The sequence below is a fragment of the Macrosteles quadrilineatus genome, unplaced genomic scaffold (assembly GCF_028750875.1).
Source record: "Macrosteles quadrilineatus isolate MER2022 unplaced genomic scaffold, UCM_ALF_1.0 Scaffold_5__1_contigs__length_97177068, whole genome shotgun sequence".
NCBI classification, from domain to species: domain Eukaryota; kingdom Metazoa; phylum Arthropoda; class Insecta; order Hemiptera; family Cicadellidae; genus Macrosteles; species Macrosteles quadrilineatus.
In genome coordinates, this window is record NW_026542598.1 from 45195803 (window position 1) to 45220375 (window position 24573).

Genomic DNA, 24573 nt, shown 5'->3' on the forward strand with positions numbered 1-24573 from the left:
TAGTACAAAATCCTTTTGAACCTGTTTTACAGTTTATGTAACAAATACATTGATGTTGAAAGGTTTAAAGTTTAAAGCTAATATTTTGGATGGATTACCATCAACAAACTCCCCTTCCGGAAGATGAAGGTATTACAGCGGGATGATTAGATTTACACAAGTTCATAATTTCTACCGTCTTACCTTCTTTAAAAGTTGAAATCGGATTAAGTGCGGCATTTTCAACAAAAAAGTTGTATTAAGCAAATTTTCTTCTTTGTACTACTTATAGCACTGCACACAACTAGCTGTTTTGAGGTTCTAAATAAACTTTAATATCATAACAATTAAATGTCTCCAGGCTTAAAAAAAACTTGAAATATATATTTTTGCTTTGTTAAATATAATGACGTAATGGTATTATTCAATGTTGTTTGTTGGAGACTAAAATAACAGCTGATATTAACATACACGTTGACATTCCATTTAAACGGATCAGCTGTAGCAAAATTGTGTAAAACAATCCAAACTCTTAATTTGAAAAATTTGCGTATTCACAGAGAAGTAAGACAGTGTAGAATGGTTTTAGAACGTATCTTACTTTTATGTAGTGTATTTAACACAAATAAGCCATTTACAGTACACTTTGTCGCTGTCTCAATTCAAGTAAGCGTTTGAAAATTGTATAATGGTAATTTTATACCAATAGTCAAGGATAAATAATCAAAGACCTATTTCACAGCCACATTTTCCGGGAGCCAAGTGGAGCGAGTGGAGGCAGTTTCAGTGTTTACGGAGTGTAAATGATGGCCCAGCGGACTCGGATCGTCGGTTAACAATCTACGATTAATTAACGTCGATTTATTGTTTCTCTTCTCCGAAATCCCATAACTCTGCCATCCCCCATTCCCAATGTGACGCTAACTTTCAGTGTTAGTAGTGTTGATCAAATGCTTCTTGTTGAGCTTGCAAAATTAAGAAAATAAGAATGATAAAAATCATTGAATCTATAGTGTTATCAGCATAGACTAACAACGCACAGGTAGACTTTTCACCTCATTGTAAAGTTTGAAGCTCCTTTTTCGTGTATAGTTCATGTCCGGTGACACTGATCGCTAGTTTCGCCGAAGTTTTGTATCTTTTATTTTAGGGTTAATTTCATGATTTGTGCTTTACTGTTTGGTTATATAACTAGGGGACCAGTTATTGTTTATGATTAGATCTTTTATTTGGTTAAACGAGGTTTAAAATGACTGAAATAACAACTCTATAGCACACCAGACATAACTAAGAATACAATTGGCTTTAGCTGTTCCATATGATGAGAAATCTACTAAGGGCGTATTTTTTATCCATGCTATAAGTTTATTAATTTCCTCGATTTTCATTAAAGATCCCCCATCATGTGATTCTTTTCTATAGGTCACTTTCAAAGATCCAGTAATGCTGACTAACTTTCTATAGAACGGTTTGAATTTAAATTGTATTTAATAACAGCTGATCCTTCAGTTGAGTGTTTAACCACAGTCAGTTAGTAAACAAAAGACAAAATAGGTTATGACAGTGGATTTTAAATAGACTGTGCTACTTTAGTGATAACTGTTACATGATTAAGGTAGGTAAATCACTCTTTATGGTGTAGATATACAGTTAACAAATGTAACTGTAAATTAGTAGTTTAACTCACCTAATAGCTGTATCAACAAAAATAATTTTTGCATCGAAAACAAGTTTTGAACTCTATTAAAATGCGCAATTTACACACGGGTTGTCTCGTTGTAAAACACATTAAATTCGTCGGCGTTTTAAATACGTAAATTCAAAAATTTCTTCTCACAAATGATTTTAGTGATATAATATCTGGCCAATGAGTTGTATACACGGAGATGAATAATTCCTGAGCAACCCATAAACTAAATGGAAACTTCATTAACGTAATAAAAATTCGTGGATTAAATATCAGCAATATATTGCAAGCAAGGAGACAGAGATAATAAACAAATTTGAGGAATGAAGTTTGAATGTTCAGGTTTTTAAATATCGAGCTTTAATAGATGTCTGTTTTCCGAGTAAAACATTCTCTAAATAGTTAGCAAAATTAATAATGTAACCATGTATAAACAATTTTCCATTACTCCTTTTCATTTTACAAAACATCCTTTATTCATTCGACATATTCAATTTAAACACAATGTTTCACACACAACAATCAACAAAAATTTGCAAAATGAATAGGAACAAAATCACGTAAACAAATTGTCAATGAATAAGGTAACTTACCCCCTAAAAAGTCTCTTTACATAAACTATTAATTAAGGAATATCTAAACCATAATGGATAAGTGCTCTACGTATTAGAAAAATGTGTGTAAACATCCATGTGTAACTTCGTTATACTAAAATACAATGAACTATCGCAATCACAATGTTTGGTTGTGGTCAAACCATCAGACCTCAACCATCGATGATTCTCTTTGACCAACAGCGAGGCTACAGACATTCCCTGGAGTACATTGTTGCCCAATCAAACCCTCCCAATATTGCCTTTATTCTCTTCTAATATTGCTATTGGTCACTGTTTCTTTTTCATCAAGACTTCTATATTGTTTGAAGACTTGTTAAACATGTCCTATTTATCTTATTGGTTGTAGTTCAATCGTAGATTTCATTTAACTTGATATATTAATTGTCTGCATATACGTTTAATAGAATTGAGTGCTTATCAAGTCATAAAATAAGAACACCCAAAACTCCGATCGTTAAAAATTGTTTTATGTCTGTTCGCATACTCTTTTAAACTATAATACATTAGGTAAGCAACACCTGAAAAATCATTGATATGTTTAAATGGTCATTTTATCTAATTTGGGCTTTTATCCACATGCCATAGGCTAGTTGAAAAAAACCCTTAACACTCTTCTTATAAGTTTTTTTTTACTTATGTTGTTTTAATAAACACATTTCAGTCAATGTTGGATTGTAAAAAAATAAAAATAAAATGTTGTACTACACAATTTTATTACTTTAATGTTGTATCATAAGATTATTACCAAAACATTATATTTAAACCTTAAAACATGGACGTGATAAAACGAAATAAAAATAACACAAAATAAAGCGTTTATAAATACTGTACAAATCACACAAATAATTTCAAAAAAGTATAACTAAAAGGCTTTCAATTCAATTACCGTACGTAATATTTTTTAAATTCAATAAAACAACAAATTTGTTCAGATATTGAGCAATTTTGGTCGTGAGATAATGTAATTACTAAATGCACCCACGGTTTCAACTGATCTCTTGTGGTGATTTGATTTTGAAATGAATCACGAGAAACATTTCTCTAATTAAGCCGCCAAGTGATTCGAGGTGTTAAAACACGTTTATTGCTGTCTCTACCTCATTAGCAAATGGATTCTCAATTCGGAAACGAATGTTAATCATTTAAAGTAAAGTTGATACTTAACAGCAGACGTTTTCCTCATCACTTCACATCTAGAAAATGTGGGTCGGCTTTGCCATACACTAAACATACCCCAATATCAACTAACGATCAGCTAAAGTTTATTTATAGATACATGTGTCTCCGGTGTAATTGCAGTTCTGTGTGTTATTATTGATTTTTTTCTAATGTCACCAACAAGTAAAAATGCCCCCGCCGCAGCAAACCTACATACTAAGCGAATTTCCATTTGCCTGATTAGATTTCCACTTGACGTCAAAACAAAAAAGGAATTCGGTCCTGGTCTGTTTTACTATGAGATATGCGGTAAAAGCTTAATCCCTGCATGGGAAATTCGCTTTAAGTACTCTAACCAAATGGGACATTCTATTACCTACCAACTATAGTTTGCTTTACAGTATTATAGGCCTAACCGAAGTAAGAATGTTGTAAATTTTGCTTTCAAAGAAGGGAAATACATTTAGGCTTGTGATTGTAATAATAACCATAAATAGATTGGTTTGAAATTGTTTATGGGCCATGGTAAGTTGGGGTAGATCATATTATCAGTGTAAAACTTTTTTTTTTTTGCGGGAAATTGCCATCACGATTGGTGAAAACCCAAATTAGATCCCGAATCGTCGCAAAGTCGTTACTCGTGATGGTTAATAACCGAGTTAAGTAATCAAATACTCTTGTGTACATTTACTGTACAGAAACATACATTAAAATGTTTTTATCTTAATCCATGACCAAAGTGTGGTAAATTTGTACTGCAATATTTTTGATCCAGAATAAGAAGTCAGAGAATTTTTTTTTTACTTCACTTGCGGTTGATGTCCACTGTACAGCAGTCTACTAGAAATGTGGACATAAACTTCATGCAATGACATAAAAATCGATAAAAAAACAAACGGTTAATCACTGAAGAAAATACAGTAAACAATTTCCCAATTGAAACCCCTGACTCAGTTTGGACATCATGATCCACCGCCTTGTATATAGTGTATATAGTGTATATAGACAGAGTTTTAAAGTTTTAATTTTTTAATTTAACGCAATTTATCCAGCTATGGCTGGGCAACGATGAAGAACCGGTAAAGGTAAAGGTAAATTGTTTGCAAGTTTAATTTGCTGTCTTCTATCCAACCTGGGAACCGAGCTTGGTTCGGGGAAAATCATTAGTATGGTACTCTGAGAGCAGTCTATTCTTTGGTCAATGTCATCTATCAAAAATAATATTGTTTTGAATTGAAATCTATTAAACTTCAGATTGTAGTTGACTTTGTTTAGTAAGGAAAATTTATGATTCTCGAGTAAAACTGTATACAATTGTTTTTTATTGGTTATTTATTGTTGACAAAGTGTACACAACAATTAATGTTAGGCCAAAATCATTAGGCATCTACGTAAGCTGATTCAAATTCTCAGAAATAGGCTCCTACACATTCAAAGCCACGCCAATGGGAAAACTATATAAATAGACGTAAAGACTTTAGGTTTTTTTTTAATAGCCTGAAAAAACAATCGTATTGTATTATTAATTTTTTTTAAATAATTTAGTAGTGTTTTTGGCAGACGATCTCGTGTTAGCCTCTCTATTCACCCGTTTATAACCCGATTCCAGGAACGCTACTAAGTTAATCGTTAATCTATCAGATGTGTAATGTAAACATCTTATTTAGAGAAGGAAACTCATTCACGTTAAGTAAGGCTGACAGAACAGTAACCGATCCCAGTAGAACTAATTAATTGGAGTAGTGCGTACTGCGTAGCTGCATGACACAAACCAGGCCCGGCCTCTGACCCTTACGAGGTTATTAATAAACTGTTTACATCTCCTAACAGCTTCCCGCCTTGGTAAATAAACGTTTAAAACCGTCCCTTCCTCAGAGACTCGGCGTTCCTCGAGTGATTGATCGATTTCGATCACGTTCTTCGATAAGAGATGCGTTATAGTTTGAGTTATGCTCGATGGTAGAATTGACACAGTCGGACAAGTCAGCATAGCAAACGACATTCCAAAGCAAAAAGTGGGTTTATACGCATTAAAAGACTATTGTTGTTACAGTGAAAGTTTTTCTTTTATGAAATCCAAAAATGGTTTTGAAAGAAAATGTATTAAGATTAGACTCATCTGTTAATGTTCAGACTTCGTGATGGGATAGTCATTGAAAAACCACCAAAAAAGAAGAAGAAGAGGAAGTTATTGAAGAATAACAAATCATAGCTTTGATATGCTGAATAATAGCCAACATATTTTCGGTTATCGTTCTGCGTTTTACAAAAATACAACTTTGAAGTAAATCCAATATTTGAAGTAAAAACAAAATTGATGGGTACAAAAAATAATAAAAGACCCTTAATGACTTATGTATTTGGAGCTATTATTTTAATGATGACGAAAATCTATTAAATTACAATATAGCCTATAGGCCTATATTATTTATGTTTTTTATGAGTTTTATGAGGAAATCACAATCACTTCGAAAACCCCAGTTTTGGGTTCTTGTAGACCCAAAATGAACATTTCCACCAAAACCCCGAACTGGAATTTTTTTATTGAAAGCAATACTTTCTCCATGTACTCCTATTGTAAAGGGGAAAGATTAAAAATTGGAGGCCGTGATATTACGATTTCCAGTAGTAGTTTTACATTTTAATACAAACTATCTTAATTAGGAAGTACGGGTATTGCATTTTAAACGTCCTTAGCTCTTGTATTTATTACACATTTCACCATTTATATTTTGCCAGTTTTCATCCACTATGAAAATTGGTGAGTTATGAAGGAGTTAGAGAGTATCTTATTAATTCTGTTAATCACTCTAATCCCCCTTGTACCCCCCTCACCCCCCTCGTCTATATCCCACTCATGGACTAGTCACTAGAGACCCTCATGCTGAACAATCTCCTACCCAATTAACAAGTCAATTAATTAATTGATTTTCAATTACAAATATAATGTCTGAGTATTAAACACATTCTTTTTTCATAGGAGTGATATTTTTGGAGCTTGAATTCTGAATGAGAGTGTGATTCAATTTATAGTTTCTAATGGTCACTAAACTTACAAGAGTGTGTATTATTTTTGAATCGTTAATATTAGTATTGTGAATATCAGAACAAGCTTCATATCTTACAATGATTCTACTTACTTGCAGTCTCCAAGTCAATGTTTTTATTAACATAGAATAGAAATCATGGTAGGTAATATAACAATTGCAAAATACAACTTAAAACATGAACGATTTTTATACGCTGCGTTTTTATAGTCGTATTTTAATAGTCCTACTGCATAATAATTTTGTTTTAATCGTAAAATAACAAATTTAAAGTAGGCCTAATGGAACTTTTTTATTTTTAAACATTAAATAAAATTCTCATTCAATTATTGATAATGAATTACAGTATTGAGACGTACATGCAATTATTCATATTAGACAAAATTTATGTCACAGTTTAAGCTCACAATAATGTGATACTGGACAACAATAAAATAAAATAGGGGTTACATGTTACAAAAAGTTGAGTTATTGTCCACCGTAGTACATAGAGTAATCTGTGGCATTTTAACAAGAAAAAATATAATATTATTATATTTGTTAACACTTTTTCCGGAATTAGTACTATTCTAATAATAATCCTAAATGTTATTACAAATTTCAAACTAAAATAGAAGGGTGTGTCAGCAGACAACGCTATTCAAGATGGTCTTTGTGTAGAATTGTGGGGTGGGGCAAAGCACTTTTGACTCGCGTAGTAGGTGACGTCATGGCTTGGGTTGCCGCGTCCAGCGCTGCTGTCAAGAAAGTGAACCAGTCGGGCGAGTTTACGAGTTGTGTGGAGAAGTGTATACCGCGGTCCTTCAGTGTCCATTTTCTCGTTTTTAGTGAAAACTTCTGAGAGAATCTGTACACTCTAGGATAATGGCGAGTGAAGAAAACAACGTTGCTGCTGAGACCAAGGAGGTCACAGAATCGGCACCTGAAACCAAGACAGAAACGAAGGAAGCTTCGGAACAACCGGCGGCGCCTGCTGCCGAGCAACAGCCACCTAAGCCCGTCGTGCGCAAAACAAATTATGAAAAAGACATTGTGTATTTGTATCAGTTTTCGCGTACACCGGTGGTTCCGTCACTCTCTCCCTATTGTCTCAAAGTTGAAACCTGGCTGAGGCTTGCTGGGCTCAAATACGAGGTAAGTTTTTTGTTAAAATTTTTGAACATGTCGGTCTTACGGACGCCGCCATTATTGTTACAGTCCCGGATAATATGGTCAAGATAGTGCATTGTGGACGAATTCAAAAGTTATTTGATGTTTTTATCGTTATAATAAATTAAACCTGGACTCTTTTGTCTTTTTATCGTTACGATATATTGTTGGGAGTAGATTTAAATGTATTAAAAGGCACTGTATCAGTTAATTTTGAGTATATTTTACTGTTGCCGGCATAGAACTCTAACCTAACTTTCTAGCTCTTTTCATAGTTGGTCCTAAACCTGTTACTTAATGTTGTTTAGGTAACCTGGCCTATCGTGTTTATAATGTTAAACAAGCAGTAATTATTAAGTTTTATGTTTAAACTTTCTCTATAATTGCTTAACTTAAAAGAGCCTAAGTTTAAGCTATCGAGGTTGCCGTAGCCTAAGTTATTCTCAATTAGGTTCTGTACCCAGTCCTTGAGTTAGGCTTAAAATATGGATTTAATCCCTTTTTTTGTTCGCTAAACTTCATTGTCCTAAGCTACAACCGGTAGGCCTATCCGCAGGCTTGTGTACAACTTATTCTTAAGTAAGTTAACTTAAGTCTTAGTTACTTATTGTTACGAACTGAATTCAGTTTAAAACAGCTAAGTTATATAGTAGGCCTATAAGTTAAGTCACTTATCTTAAGTTAATTAATCTTAAGTTAAGGGAACATTCATTAACAGCCTAAGATCGAATTATTTTTTCAGTAGGCCAAGAGTAACTTACATTAAGTTAACTTTATATCAATAATTTTGTTTTCCTTTACGATCCATAACTTAAGTTATTCCTTGTTTTAATAGCCTATCTTCAAACGCATCTAAGTTAAGTTAAATTGAAAACTGATCTTGTTTAGACTCAAATAAGTTAAGTTACATGTGTTATGATTTAACTTAAGTTAACTAAGTTTTAAAAGTTAACGTCCCACACAAATCTTTATGGTTTAAAAAACGCTTTTAAACTGTTTGGCTAAATTATAAGTAAGTTATTTGGATTAAGAAATTAAACTGGTTCTAAGCTAACCTAACATAACTTAACTAAATTTAACTTAACCATACTTGCTCTAAGTTCTAGGTAAGTTAAGTACCTTTTCAAAATTCTGTTTTAAGTATAAAAGAAAAGGCGAGTGGAGAATATCAAACGGAATCTTTAACTTAAATGTTTCAGAAAGTTTGTTTGGTTATGTTGAGGAAGTTTCTAGAACAGTTTCATTTAAATATGGAATTTTAAAAGAATTGTTATTTGTTAGCTAGCCTAATACAGTAACATAAGTTACTGAACAACTTAAAAAAGCTTGTTTATCTATCGTACATAGTTGTCAGCTGATTGTTTCAGTTAGCGTTAACATCTAGGCCTATATATCAGATAGAATATCGATATATCGAAGAAAAAAATCATCGATGTTAATGAATGTTCCCTTTTGATACGTTATGTATGTTATGTTATGGAAAGTACCGATTTTGCATGCAAGTTTGCCTTGGCAGGTCTAGGCCTAAGTTAACTTAAAAAGTGTGCAATAATGGGGTTTTCTTGACCTGCAAGGCAAACTTGCTTATCATTTCGTTTTAGAAACACTAGACTTCTATAGACTTAAACTTAATCGGTGTTTAAAACCACATTGAGAGCCATTTTAATGTAACTTGGACCATTATAAGTTAACTAAGTTATTTTAATGTTGTATTTAAACTACCAAACTAAAGTTAAATAAGTTTCCAACCATAAAAATCCACTGACCTTTCAAAGGATTGATCCGGCAACCTTTTGATTAGCCTACTAAGGCGAGCATTTACCGGTAATGATAGCACTATTCAGGTTAGGCTAGAAAAATAGCAAGTTAATCTAAATAAATGTTCCTAAAGATCATCTAGCTGTCTAATAGCCTATTTTTATACGGAAAAAGTAGGTTCAAAAATGAAATGGTTAGCCTATTTTCTAATAGTAATTTGTATTTAGATCGACGGTTTCTATCTTAGTCCAATGGTTTTATGGGCAACGTGAAATTGAGAAATGACGTTTTATTAGAAGGATTTATTTTGATGGAAAACTGTTGACTACAGTCACAAAAAAAAATTATTCGATAAAGATATTATCTTTACAAAAGGATTTGCTTTTAAAATGTCTTTGGAAAAAACTATAAGATCAGCTGTTTTATTAGCCAGGATAATTTATTTAAAGCCCAACAAGATCAGGAACAGCTGGGTCCAATTTGAAACCATCTAATTTGATTGAGAGGCGAGCACTTAAACCAAGTTTCCATGCCAATTTTTCTTTTTCTTTTTCTTAGGGTACTAACCACTCAGCTACTTAGTCACTCGTCATTTGTAAACCTAAACAGGGCAGGAAACTGTGTGAGGTTGGTTTTCTGGGGATTGTAGGCCATAAAGGTTTGTTATTTAACAATTTTTAAAATTAATTCTGTTACCAAAGTGATTAGAGAGTAATTACATCGGGGCTAGAGCCTACCTATCTTGTCATGGAGGTTTTTAAAACAAAAGGTTAGAAAAAAGAAAAAAAATTGTTATGGAGACTTTCTAAAGCAGTGGTTAAAGTGCTCGCCTAACAATCAAACGGTTGGATCCTGAAAAAAGTCAGTATAGCTTTTGATGATTGGAAGTCAGACCCAGGTGTTGGTGATCATTAGGCTTTAAAATAAATGATCTTGATTGATGAACCAGCTGATCTAAGACACTAACAAAGCTACACCGATCACCTCACACCATTCTACGACACACAATTCACTCATATTTGGGTTAAAATACACATCTAGGTGGCGTCATCATCTCAAATAATTGATACACTGTGCCTTAAGGCTACATTCATATTTCATTCAGCTACATTCATTAAATGTTATCCCTAGCGTCAAATGATAAATATAGGCTTACAAAGAAATTTGTATTTTCAACAGTTGCACTTCCACCCTGGTATCTATTTCTGGTGGTGGTAGGGTAGATGATTGGAGGAGGTTATGGATGGAGTCATATGACATTGTCACCTACATCACATTGATCATTACCCCTATTGGGAACATGAGCCTATGTGCTATAAATCAGCCCTGAGTGACTTATTAGGCCCAGCGCACACGGTGTGACTGTTTTGAGAGCAACCGTTGCAAACCCGTTGCGACTGCAACCAGTTTGCAACTGAAAAAGAGCTTCTGTCCGCACACGGTGCAACTGTGTTACAACTACAGTTGCGTATATTCTGCAATCAGTGGAGTGTTATATTGTAAGTGCAGTGACGTTGTTTTTAAGACCTTCCTTGTTTTTAAGTGTTTTTAAGTACAATAACAATGTCAGACTCAGACGAAGAAGACGTCATTAGTTATTATTAATACAGAAAGCACCGTAGGGTACAGAGGGAACATTGGGTTCACCCTTATTTGAGAAATAACGTCAGGCGTAGGCTGTTTGTAGCAGCTAGAGAGTTGTCACAGTCGGATAGGAAATTTAAATCTTTTTACAGAATGACAAAAGACACCATTTTGGAACTTAAATCAATTGATTAGTTTACAAATAAATAAATTAATTAATTTATAACATTACCTGGCAAACCCAATTCAACAGACACATCTTGCCATGCTTTATCAGTCAAATCTTTCCTTCAATATCCTGGCAGTTTGTAGTTGTACAGAACTTCATGTTTCTCCACTTTTCCAACGAGCTTCAAGTTGAATTCTTGATCATTCATTTTGAGATGAACACTATACGGCCGTCAAAATAACAACAAATTTCCACCAAACACCACAAAAACACCCCATGGTTTCGTGCAACTGGTTGCTGCAACGTCGGGCCCACCGTTGCATGTGACTGGTTTCAAACTTTTTTGAAAATCGCAAACGACCAGTTGCGTCGTGTGCGGCTCCCCACTGCAATACATTGCCGATGTCGCAAAACAGTTGCAAGCGCAACTGGTTTGCAACGACAGTTGTAAAACAGTCACACCGTGTGCGCTCGGCCTTAGGGTGTAACTTAGTGTCAAATTTGCCCCCTTGGGCCTTGGCCCATTATGAGATAGGAATCAGGGGAGTAAAGCCCAATCTACTGTTCAGGTTTTAATTTGTAGAAAACTTCCTACCAGCATATTTTTTTTAAACTTCAATTACTAAAATCTGTATGTGTCACGTAGCAATTTTGGTAAGGGGTACCATGACCATGTTCTAATTATTTTTTTGTAGTCATTCCTCTGCGTGTTATGAAAGTGATAAATAAACATTTGGTAAAAATCTGGGATAAAAACACCTTTCATTGTTTTGATCGGGAAAGACGAAATTCAGTAAATTCTTAGCTTTCTCTGATACATAATAACTTTAAAGTGTTTATTAATTTAAATGTAATTAGGAGACCCGTGCGAGAATTACACAATTTAATATCTAAATGATATTTAATGATCTCTTTGTTTTCGCTTGTCCCATGGTTAGTCAGTCATGTACTCAGTTATTCTCCTCCACGGTGCGTTGTAAGGCCACAGGCGCATGCGTTGTCCAACTGTGACGAGTCGGCGCATGTTCACTTGATGCGCAGTTGGACGGTGTTAGGAATGTGTCCTTGGTTCAGACTGCAGAGTGCATCATGGCGGAAGCTCCAGTACAACTTGCATAATTCATCCGATACACATTGCACATTTTTTACATGCCTTGGAGACTTTGTGTCGCAACTGTAAATATTTTTGTGTCTTGATATTTATTCCTTGTGAAGTAGTAACGCCTTAACTATGCCGGACTGTTGTTGTTTATGATGATCTTCTAAATGCGTTTCCACTTGACCATTGATTGAACTAGACATTTCATCCCCATGCCAAAATAGACGTAGTTGAAGTGGTCCACTGACAGATTGCACTGATTTCTGTCTGCTGAACAATAAAATAACCAAGTTATTTGGCAGAAAGACGTATTGTAATCTATAGCCGACTTACAGGACTACTAAAAAAATAGAGAACACTGTTCTATATAGGTGGCAGTGACTGGCAGCGAGAGATTTTTTCATGGCCCTAAGCTATAGATATTTCAGCGTTTCTAACCTAAGTTTCCCAATTTCGAAGTAGTTTTCCTTGTCGATTATTTGACGTTCCTAGAAGTTGTTGATTTTGCCGCGTGACTGCGCCGGCCGACTTTGGCCTAACCCCTGGTATTGTTAGGACTCTCCCCCGACCCCCGGGCTACTCCGGAAGTCTACGGGGTCGAGACAATAGTGTGTCGCAGTTTATGGAAGGCGTGGCGACTACAGTGAAGAGTTTGGAATGTGGAAACGACTGTTATATTACCATCGCCGATGAATGAGGCTATTTGTAACTCGCTTTCGTGGAATTTGTTCCAGGAACGCCTCGTTTGGTTTTTAATTTGCTTAGTGACTTCGTTTTTCTGGCGAAATTCAGAAAGTTTATTCTTGCACGGACTTTTACGATCTGGCTTCATATTTTGTACATATTGATCCTTTCCGTATTTCAATTAACTTAGGCTACGGTTATATTTTATCAAAGCATTCTGTAGCATTTTTCACAGGCTCCAGAATTTAATTACTTTTTAGGTAATAAACTACGTAAATAATAATTAATTTTCATCAAACCCTTGTTATGAGCGCACTGCAAGCCGCACTATTTAAATTTGTATACAATTTGCCGGTGATTGGACAATAGAATGTACATGAATATTACATATTATTAATATTACCTTGCAAGTACGAACATTATTCATGTGTAATACAAGTTTGCTCGTTGTTTACCTACTCCAAGTTGTACGAGGCAACCTTGAAATTCTTGAGATGTCTTCACTACTACACTAACAACGTGTCTACGCCATACTACGCTGTACACACCGGAGGTATTCAATGAGCTGGCGGTTTTCTCAATTAAATGACCACGCCTGAATTGGCATTTGCCTGTCTGTGGTTTCCGCATTCTCGAATGACTAATGTATGATAAGTAAGTGTCATGACGAATCGTGGCTTATCTTGTCCTTGGGGCATCGTGATGGTTGGCCATAAAAGGTTGCCTATCAATACGTGAGATATGCAGTGTGGTATATAATAATGTGAAACAACTACTTAATGTGACTACTTTGATGACCTGTTTGAAATTATTCTTTTGGTTTTTGCATAAAATGTTGCCAAATTACTTCCAGATTTCCAAATTTTGCCTAGTTATGGCTAAAATTACAGAACTGCAGAACTGTACACAAAAAAGTGTGGGTCCCATGCAAACCTTAGACGTAGACGTATTGAACGTAGACGTAGACGTAGAATTAGACGTATTGGATTTGAGGAATTTTGCTTTAGCTTTGCATACAAAAAAATTCCCAAATCTTCTGCAACATATTTAGAAGCCATGAGAGGCAACACTAAATAAACGCCATCTTGTAAGTTTTATTTTTCCTGAAACAGAGTTGTTGAATTTTGGTAAACAACAAAACCAACGTGTTCGCGTTAAGTTGAATTTTCGAACCCATAAAACACTAGTGTTTTTGTACACCCAATTTGAATTTGAATCACGTCGCTGAATTTAAGAAATTTCCAACCAATACATAATATTATGTCTCCTACACTCGGTTGACTGTTCGGCCTCGTCGGTTTAGGCTGTGGAATGTGTAGAATGCAGTGTCTATGGCTCAAGGTGCGTTTTCCTCCAACTTCAGTAACCGCGCTGCGTGCTACGCGATTAATCCAAAGAACGCTGCGTGGCCAGGAACAGCGTGATTAAAATTTTACGCTGCGCAAAAGTGTTTTCCTAGAAATCCGGCAATGCGTTGCGTAACAAGCAGATTCGCGGTTTCCACAGTAGCGTTCTGCTATGGATCGGAGAAAAGTATGATGAAAGTATGTGATTTTTAGTTATATGTGACTCTATTCTGATACTGCTATGAATTTATACGAATAAAGTTTATTTTGAGTTTGACTTTGACTTAGATCTAGGAGCCATGAGGGTGCTTTTAGTACTCTTATTAATAGGCACCTGATAGACAATGAAGTCAAATTTAAGGGAACTTTTTAATTTAAGTAAAGTCGATTGCGGTAATTTTTTTGGCCTATCCCACTCCAAAGCTTGTCCTTCTTCAAGTTATTTTTAAAATCAGGATGGCTCATTTTCCACAGAATTTCAAACTCGGACACACAGTCAATTAATAAACTGTCATAATCAACAGTGAACTTGGTAACATCACTAACTTATCGTTTTCTCCATATTTCCAATGTAAACAATGGCCCAGTTCGGCAGCGTGGTTCGCAACTGACTGCTCTCGAGGCAGTGGTCCCAATCACGCTGCGCGCTGCGCACTGCGCAGTTGGCAGTTAGTCGCGCACCGCGCCGCTAGGAAAACAGTCTCATTAGTTTAAAAGGGATCGGTGGTTCCGGCAACCGCGGAGCACGAAGCACGCAGCGTAACAGGCTTAATCGCGTCGCTAGGAAAACGCCGCTTCACCAGTCACAAACGACTCTCACTGGTCGACGACCGAGTAACCGTGGAAAGTGCAGTCGATAGTAGAGCAAGGCCGAGAGCCAATAGGAAGTCGTCCAATAGATGTTCTTGAACCCTGGGAGAAACTTGACGGTTGGTGCATTCTCCGAATATTCCGGAAGAATTGGATGTGATGAAACAATCGTTTGCGATATGTATCCAGAACGAAAGTCCCGTACATACTAACCTATTTGATTGATTAGTACTTTCAGATTTTTATGGATTAAAAGCACTGTTCACACAGGCTCCATTTCTACCCATCAACACATCCGTTGTTTCGGTGCTTTCACTCGTTTAAGGATTGGATTACGGTAGAAAAAGCATCGACCAATAAAATTCTGCAGTAAATTTTGTTTATCCATGGTTCTGAAATGTGCGCAGGCTGTTTTTTTCTCTGATTTTGATTCGTCCATAGTTTTGTAAAATGGTTAAAAGAGGTCACTTTGTGATTAGGAGGTACATAACCATATTTTTCAAAGATCACTAATATAAATATTGTTTCGAGTTTTGTTCTTGTTCCATAGTGACTTTAAAACGTTTTAATGCAATGAATGAACATGGTAATTAATTGATTTGTCCGTTATTTTATTAGAGCGAATAGCGAAAAACTCGTAGGCTATAACAGAAAAGATTTCGACATCAGTACACCCAATTTTTGATTCTCAATCTTAAATCCTGGTCCATGAAGAAAACTCTTGGTTTTGACGATAACGTGGCAACGTATTATTAGGTAGCTTATCAACAGACTTAAGTTTCCTTGGTATTGAATGTTATTTACACTGCGTTGCCTGGGAAAGACAGGTTGAGGCGAGAGTGTGCGGTGCTTGAACAAGGTCAAAGTCAAGTGAAAGTAGCATCTTGTCTGGTCCTGCCTGGTGCGCCGACGATGACTCACTTTCTTGTTATTCCACTGTCAGAATGTGAGTAGCTCTACGATGAATGTAAAACTACAAGAATCAATTTGGAAGCGGAAATGATTCATAGCCACTTGAAAGAGGTTTAATTTTGAGAGGATTTGTGAGTGAATCGTGACTAAAATAACTAAAGAGGCGATCACGTTTGAGCAATTGAGATTGATTTAACCCTACATTTATTTATCCGTTGGTAGCAGCTTTTCCTCCTATTTGTGGTATCACAGTATGATTTAAATGTTTCTTTGTGTCCTAAACTGTTAGTATATTGTTTTCTGAAAACTGTTTTAAGTTTTAGAATTCTATAAATCGTTAGTGGGAGCTACATCTTTTGTAAAAACGAGAGATTCGTTTGATCTATAAGATTTAATTACTACAATTCATATTAAAAGGCTGGAAGAAATATGCGTTCGCCGGGATATTAGGGCTTATGTACGCTATAAAAGTCCGCTTACCATAAATTAGTGGTAAGGCTTTGCGAGATACAGACGGTAAATTACCCTCCACCCGGGCTGCCTTAAACTCCGTTCGTGAATTAGTCTTAAATATAACGATGTCATCGTTTTGTTTGTTGACTTATTATGTAAACTATTGTTTTTTTAAGTGTTCAACTAATTTTATAAAGTATTCATTATTTGAGTAAAATAGGCTGTACACAGTTATATTTTTAGCATCATTGCACCGTTTTTCTGAAATACTAAGGTCATATTCCCCATATCGTGCATCAAAATTGGGTTGTCTTGGTTTGTGCGTCTTTTGAGGGTGCGTCATAAACTTTTCTCGTGAGTAATTGAACCGTCATGATGGTCATGAAGCACACAATTTTAATTGTGAAAATTTCTACAATGGTTCAATTTGCTAGGACATAAATCCTCTAACAATTTAGCTATAAAACTAGAAATTTCTGAAATATACATGTGGAACCTGTATGAGGCGACCCTTGATAAGAAGAGTAATTTTCAAATACCCTCGACTTCATCGTACCCTTAATTACATGTTATTGGATACCTCGATAAGAAGTCAACCTTGATACCATGTTTTACTTGGACATCTCCATGAGAGACGTGTTATCAAGGCTCCACTGTAATGGTTGTAGTAGTTGTAGCTACAAGTGTTGTGAGAGACGGGCGTGGTGCCGTGGTAGGGACGAGGGCCGGTCATGGGATGATTACATAATGCGCTCTTATCTCCAACGCCGGAAATGCGCGTCCGACGTCCAGGCATTGTCAGTGCCCAGTCCACTAGCACGACAAGCTGCATCGTGTCCGTGAATGATGCGTTGAAGAAAATCGTTAATGCGTTTCGCTACTGGTCTAAGTCTCTGCGGTGAAAAAGTGTTACTGTACAACAGGTTAACTCTCGCGGGTTCAGCAGTAACTGTTGAGATGAATGTGCACTCAGGATGCCAAGTGTAAACTTCGTTGAAAGAATTGGGTGGCAAATTAAGTTATTAAGGGAGAGGGAACTATTTTGCTCACTTTCATGAGAGTTGAGACTAAAATCAATCAAATTACACGTTTTGTTCATGATGCAATCAACAGTTTTTGTGGCTAGTTGACAATTGTAGCTTGCACGAATGACTAATAACTAGACATGTTTCGGCACGACGTAACTGAAATGTGCTATCTATCAAAAGTTGGACGTTGGATAGGAACTAAACGCGTTTCAGACTGCTCCCTTTAAAAACCTTAAATAATCTGATTGGCGTAGATAGACACAAAATAAAAAATAACTAGTTGTCAAATTTATAGCAATTTTATACAAGTTTGTAAACAGAATTACATCGTAGGACGAGTTAAAAGCAGCAATAATTTATGGACGAGCGACATAGCCCAATTGGCCGGGTGTATAGTCGAAGTTGGCGAGGCGCCCGGCTAATACAATAAACTGGAGTTTTTTGTCCGGATTTTCCCTTGGGAAAGCTCTATTCTCCGAGGTTTTTGTTTTGCTTTCGAAACAGTATAGTTTTTTGTGAAGCGCTCCGTGGTCGTAAAAGTGTTAAAAACTAATTAACTTTAGTGTTCTCATCAAAAAAATATAGTTCAGTAATGTCAGTTAAATTCGTTTTTATCAAGAATCACTTAGGATTTGTTTTGGTTTGAGATTAGCAATTATTGTACGTGCAGATAATTAGAAGGGCTAATTTTAACCATCATTTTAACCTAGTGTGTCATTTGCACCGATGTAAACATCGCCTAGTGCGCCGTTTTGAGGATACACAGTTTTTAACACACTTTCCTAGAAGATTTGATCGTGTAGGCTTTCATTCTTGAAAGCCTGGAAAATACAGAATTTTGGAATTTTAAATTAACCGCATCACATTAATATGATTGAAATTCAATTGTTTATAATTTATGCATAGATCGTGCCTCTGGTCCTGTTGCTCTTTACCCAAAGTTATTACCAAAACAAATGCCAGACCGGGATCTAGAACGACCAGTTGTTGCTATTCCCTTGCAACAAACAACGCTTGGACGTAAACAACTTCAGACAGCTATCAGAGTGGTCTGTAGTGTTTACATGTAAACATTGCCGCTTCTTGGAATAGCTATGCAGAGAACATTAGGTAATAGCTGGATCGCCAATTTAATTTGTGATGCGAAGATAAAAATGTTTAATCCTATTATTTCTAATACTAGGCACCACAATTTTGTCTATTTTATATCCGACAAGGAAGTATAGGATTCTGTTCTAAAAGATGATCAAATGCTTCACACTCTTTAAGCAGATTAATCTGTTAAATTACTTTTACAAACTGAAAAACAACTATTAATTAAATAAATATTTTGACTTTAAATAAATCTACACTGTTTTAAAATATTTGAACTCATAATTGCATATTATAATTAGTTGCCCTGATAACTATTTTTTTCTGTTATTAAAAAAATATACATTTTAACAAAATATGCCTAGGCCTACATCTCTACGAGAACTGTCTAACTGTGTTGATTAAATTTCTGATATTGATATTTTATAAGTCTTTGGGGCTTTGGTGGGTAATTTTAATCTGCTTAAGACCACAAAAAATAACTAAAATTAATATTTGTTTATATTTTAAATACATTCTTTCTAAAAGGGCGTTTAATTACATGTTTGTTCGTGTTCATACCAAATATTATATTGTAGAGCCAATAAGTGGCAACTTGACATTTTTGATCGATAATAGAACAGACATTTCTTGGAAGAACATCCTTTTTGCGTCCTCAACTCGAAAAGAAATACGGACAAAGTGCCTTTCAGTGTTTTCAGTCTACTAAACTAAAGAATATTTACAAAAAAAAATTGTCTCCGTATATGCATCTCTACGGTTACAATAATTGTTTACCCCCGTCATACAGAACATATCTGTATGATCTTTTTCTAAGACACTATATATACGATGTGACTAATGTACAAGTTCCAACCACAGTCACAGTCCTTTGTTGTCATTCACAAAGATGAAATATTGATTCATCGACAGCCCATTGCATTGTCCGTGTGATAAACTCGCCACCAGCACGCACGTTTGCGTGATAACGCACCGTGTTGTATCTCGTTTTGGGGTAATTGCGTTATAATTATCCTCAGTTGGGGCAAAACTTTGTAATTTGCCGTATTTCTTTGTTTTCCTCTACTGTATGAGTGTTTTAGTTAACATTGTTTTAGTTTGGACTCTGCAATTCTTGTTTTGATATAGTATTGCAGCTCCCGCATCGCCGGTAAAGTGTGATACCTAAGGTAATCGTATAGAGATGATCTTGTGATACCGACAAGTGTTCCTTTTACAGTTCAAACTGAAAAAATCGGCGGGACCCAGGAACTTGTAATTCTTTGTCACGGATTCGTTTACTATCCTAGGTATGGGAGCATCCTAGATTACTTACAAAAAATATGTGATTTTGAACTCTTCTGTAACAGGACCGTCCAAGATGCTAGGGGAAACCCACCCTGAAAGAAAAGTTCTGATTTTTTAAAGAAAAATAATTAACAATACTCCATGAAACAAATTTTTTCTCTAAAGTTTTAATTGATTTTCTTTAGAACAAGGAACACACCTTATTTACACCTCACGATGCTGATTTACAGTCCTCTCAAGTCATATATCCTTAAACGTTAAGCTATTTAGGGAAGGAAAGCTTCCTTTGTCGTCTTATGATCTATTTGAGGTAGTACATTGTTGAGAGCTTATTCTTGTGTAATGTACGTACCTACTGGAAAAAGTAATTTTGTATCTGTTACATGTTAAAAAAAATCTTGAGCCGCTGAACTATAAAAACGCGCGTGTGGTTTGTATTGGAAATCAATGGTAGACAGGCAGGCGCCACTGCACGTTGCACGGGTCTAGCAATGTTAATTATTGTGGGGAACATAACAATTGCACGTAAAACCACTTCTTTGCTTTCACCAACAAATGATCGCATCTTCTCGACGTATTGTTTCAATTATCTCTGAGACAACGACGCACACTCGAGGTTTTTAACTGAATAATAATGCAGAGTTTGGCAAATAATCTACTGCCGATTTTGAACCTGTAAAATAAGAAATCGTATTGTTGAATTGAGACAAGTGCCCTGAAAGGTATTTCTTAATAAATGTTAATTAATTGCTATCGTATGGGCTCGGGTCAAGCTCGTTTCGCACTAGAGAGGTTGTCTACTTGGGTTGGTCGAGACTTGCACGATGTTTGCCCCCAGACGTATAGCTTGACACGACACAATAGCGATCACAAGAGGTTATTTGTGTCTGAAGGGTAGGTCGGCTGAAGTAAGGGGAGGGCTCGAGTGGAGGGTGCTTGGCGGAGCGGAATATTTCTGCAACTGAGACGCAAATAAACATGGAAACTGGCAGAAATACCCCTTAACCTAATTAACCGCTTATCTCCAGCTCAACTTTTCGTGTTTGTCGTAACTTAATTAGTGGGAATTAAAATTCCAAGTTTTTGCTTTCCTGAGGGTTTTTACAGTTGAACGTTGGAAATGAAACAGTAACATTGCTGTAATTATATGTTTCGCTTTGGATTGTATTTGATACATTTTTTTTAGTTAGCAAATTTATATGGGATACCATAACATGATGTAACAAAATGTATTCAACAGAGGCAGACAAATTTAGTGTGCACATTGATGTGTGTTAGAAAATTCGAATTATATTTAGTACTTTGTATTTAACAGTTTTATCATTAATTTATGTGTCACACGAAGTATTAATGTTATTTCGAAACCAAGAAAAAAATAGCGCGTTCGAGTAGTAGAGTACAGTTTGTATTTTTAGAGGCTTGTGTTAAAAAAGGTGTTTAACTTTCCTTAATAATTTGTGTTTTCACTTCTATCGCAATAAACAAAGTCCATTACGGTTTACCCGGCATTTTTGAAGATGGAGGGAAAGAATCGTTGTATATGATCACAGTACGAACGGCTGTAGTTAATATTCATAGGCCGGGCTCAGATTGAGACGTAGGTTTATGTCTTAGCATTCCGTAGTTCTGGCTAATTAACAGACTAAATGAGAGAGTACAATGGGAGTTGTAGCCGTGACTAAATTCTTAATTGGTGCCGTATGGTGCGCTGTGAACTGGGCTGGGAAAGGATTAAGTGGATTCAGAGTACTAATCTTATTGTTCCGACAATCTTTCTCACTCCTCTGTTTTTAGAGATTTTTTGTAGTTGGTGAATTTGGGGTCAAGAAAACCAGAGAGCACAGAATAGAAATTCTTTGCTCAAATTTATATTCTTGTGCACAAACTTCTATTCTGTGCTCTCTGAAGAAAACAATGTCATTCACTCAGATACAGAAGTAAATTATGTCTGTTTGTTTAAGATGTATATATTTTTTAATAAACTGTATCAGCAATCTGACACATACTTTCTCCCATTAGCTTGTCAACAACCCTCATAACGGGTAAGGCGTTTACTATGTTATTTTACGGGAAAAGTTGCATAAATTGTAATAACTTTGCATAGATAAATGCATAGATCTCAGTATTGTTCCCTTTGTACACCACAACGCACGCATTATTATTTCCCTTCAAGAAAATAATGACGCGCGGTTCTAGCGGCCTTATTGTTGCTTTAAAGGGTTCACGACCACCGGGGCCTTTTGACGAAAACTAAAATTAATCGTGGTAATTGTGGCGTAGTTTGAATATAATGACGGTTTTGCGTCGAGTTTTTTGGTTTACTTGTAAATTACCTATGCCAATATAACGAAAGATATATTTTTTGCCGTTAAAGTAATCTTATAATTTATAAATCTTTAACGTTCGTTATTTATTACAAGATCGCGAGGAAACCCTTTAGTCTGTTAACATCTGTGGAATCATAAGTACATAGTCAGAGTTTATTTCATTAATTTTGCCGTTTGATCCGAAATTCATATTACGAAATCGGGTAAAATTTGTTTGTTTATAGTTTAAAATAACCCCAGGTAAATACTACGACTTTCAAAAAGGGATATCCGTTTGGGGAATATGTTCTTGATGTTCTTATGTTTTATTATTAACAAAATCATATAGTTCTCTCCTATATTGTACTGTTTATAAACTACGAAATCACTAAGTGGTCCTTCGAACCGGATAAATTAGCAATACTCGATTACAACCGAAACGAATACTGTAGGCCTACAGCAGATTTCTTAGTGGCATTTTCGTAATCGAATGAGTACACTAGTGTCAAATGTTAAGTTGAATCGATGCTCCGTGTGTTGATGGATTCATGAATCATCGCGCAGACAAAAGATTGTATCAGCGATGTCTGGTGTGTCTGCGACTCAAGGACGACTGGTTCACATCACTCCCGCTGAACCTGCTCAGTGAGTCCGCCGCACAGTTCACAGTTGTCCCACCCACTCGAACTGCAACCGAACCTGTCGTACAATAGGGCTGAACGAAAAATTGACATTTCGGTGGTGTGAAAGAAAAATTTTCATATATGACGAATTTAAACTGTTATGGGTTTAAATTAGATTAAAGTAGCGTAATTATGATTGCTTATTTTTAACTGAGTGACGAAATCAGTTGATTAATCTAACCGTTGGACGAGTTAATTAATTCACCAGCAAATAACCAGGTGTTTATGTAATCATTTAATGTTTTAGTCTATGTTCCTGACGTCAGGAAGCTCCTTTGGGATAATTAGGTGGCTAGTAATTCTGCCAAATAGTTATTACACCAATCTTCATATCCATTCAGGTAGTAGAATCATAACGTACACGGCGCCGTCTTTATGGCTTGTCTTATGCCATAGAGGGGTTTGCACCACCCCCACCACCCCCCAAAGCCAGTTCCATTTTGTAACTTAACTTGATTATTCGGCGTGCGACATTAGGACTTGCAAATGAGGGATTTGAATTTCATCACCTCCCTTGTCGGGTTGGGGCGGCATTGTGCAATGGGCACGCGCCATTTCTTCGGCTTACGTGTCTATACGGGTTTTGGGGAATATATTATCTATCTTTATGTTCTTGTTGTGACTCATTTTGTAACCGTTATTTGTAACACGTTTTGTTATGTGGTTGAAAAGTGTTCATTATATTTTTGAGTAAAGGAGAGTATCATGAAAGCGGAATTTATAACCTAGTTATTAAATAAATTTTGAGTAATCATTGGGAATCATTACCTACGGGTGCTATTTATAAAATATGTATTAGACTATTTATAAATGTAAAACCTAGGTCGCCTTCATTGTGCTGGGGACACAACTTGGTACTGCATTATCCGCCGTATCGATATCGATAACGCCGCGGATTAGATTACCTTGCGGCGTCCGATAGAGCGAGATTGAATTTCCCCATTGGCTTTAGTTCTCCCTTGCCTCCCGCTGATGTCAACAGAGCTGGGACGCTGACGTTGTTTTTATTGCTCCTTAGATTTTCCTATGGGGGATCTCTAGATTTTATGGATCATCATCGTCAAATATTGGATGGAATTGAGCAGCAATATTTACTGTTTTCAGGTTTCTAAAGGAAAAACTTTCTTTAGATAACGTTGTACAAATAATTCGATTAAATTTCGCAGCATGAGATTAAAGGGGCCAATTATTAAAGTTCGGGACAATTTTCTACTGGGTGTCAATATTTTAATTATTAGAAAATGCAGATTGACAATCGTACATTTGTTGCAAATTTTGTTTTCGTCCTCATTATAAATTAGGCTTGAAGAAAATAACCGAAAACATGTTCACATGATCAGGCTCGAAGGATCATAAGTGAATTGAGTTGTTTTAGATTTAGTTTTACTCATTGTTCGAGTCCGTAGAGGAGTGTTGACAACCCCCGTCCCTGTAACAAAATTTTTCTTCTAGTTTACCGTTACAAAATATAAAAAATAACCCCCATAAAGTCAGAGAAATTAATTTAATCCGGCTCGAAGGACCAATAACGAGTGCGTTGACTGTGTGGTATATGCACAGGAATGCTGCCTATCCCCTGCGCCCCTGTGACGTTATCGCTCGGTCTGGTATGTGTGTTGCTGTCTTGTCAGTCGGCACATCTCGTAAATATCCACACCCCCTCGGCCTGATAGAGTAGAGATTAGAATGTCACCGGGGCTTTTAAAGGTTGCACTGCCTTATCTT

At 35.9% G+C, this 24573-nt stretch overlaps 1 protein-coding gene across 2 annotated transcripts in view; it reads left to right on the forward strand.

The window, feature by feature from the left end:
• Positions 1 to 7235: 7235 nt before the first annotated feature.
• LOC128995102 (failed axon connections-like) overlaps positions 7236 to 24573 on the forward strand; it is a 65496-nt gene continuing 48158 nt past the window's right edge. For both annotated transcript variants that reach the window (XM_054420001.1, XM_054420002.1), the window contains exon 1: positions 7236 to 7622. In XM_054420001.1, coding sequence (XP_054275976.1) covers positions 7353 to 7622 — 270 coding nt within the window. In that variant the 5' untranslated portion in view covers positions 7236 to 7352. The remainder of the gene's footprint in view (positions 7623 to 24573) is intronic.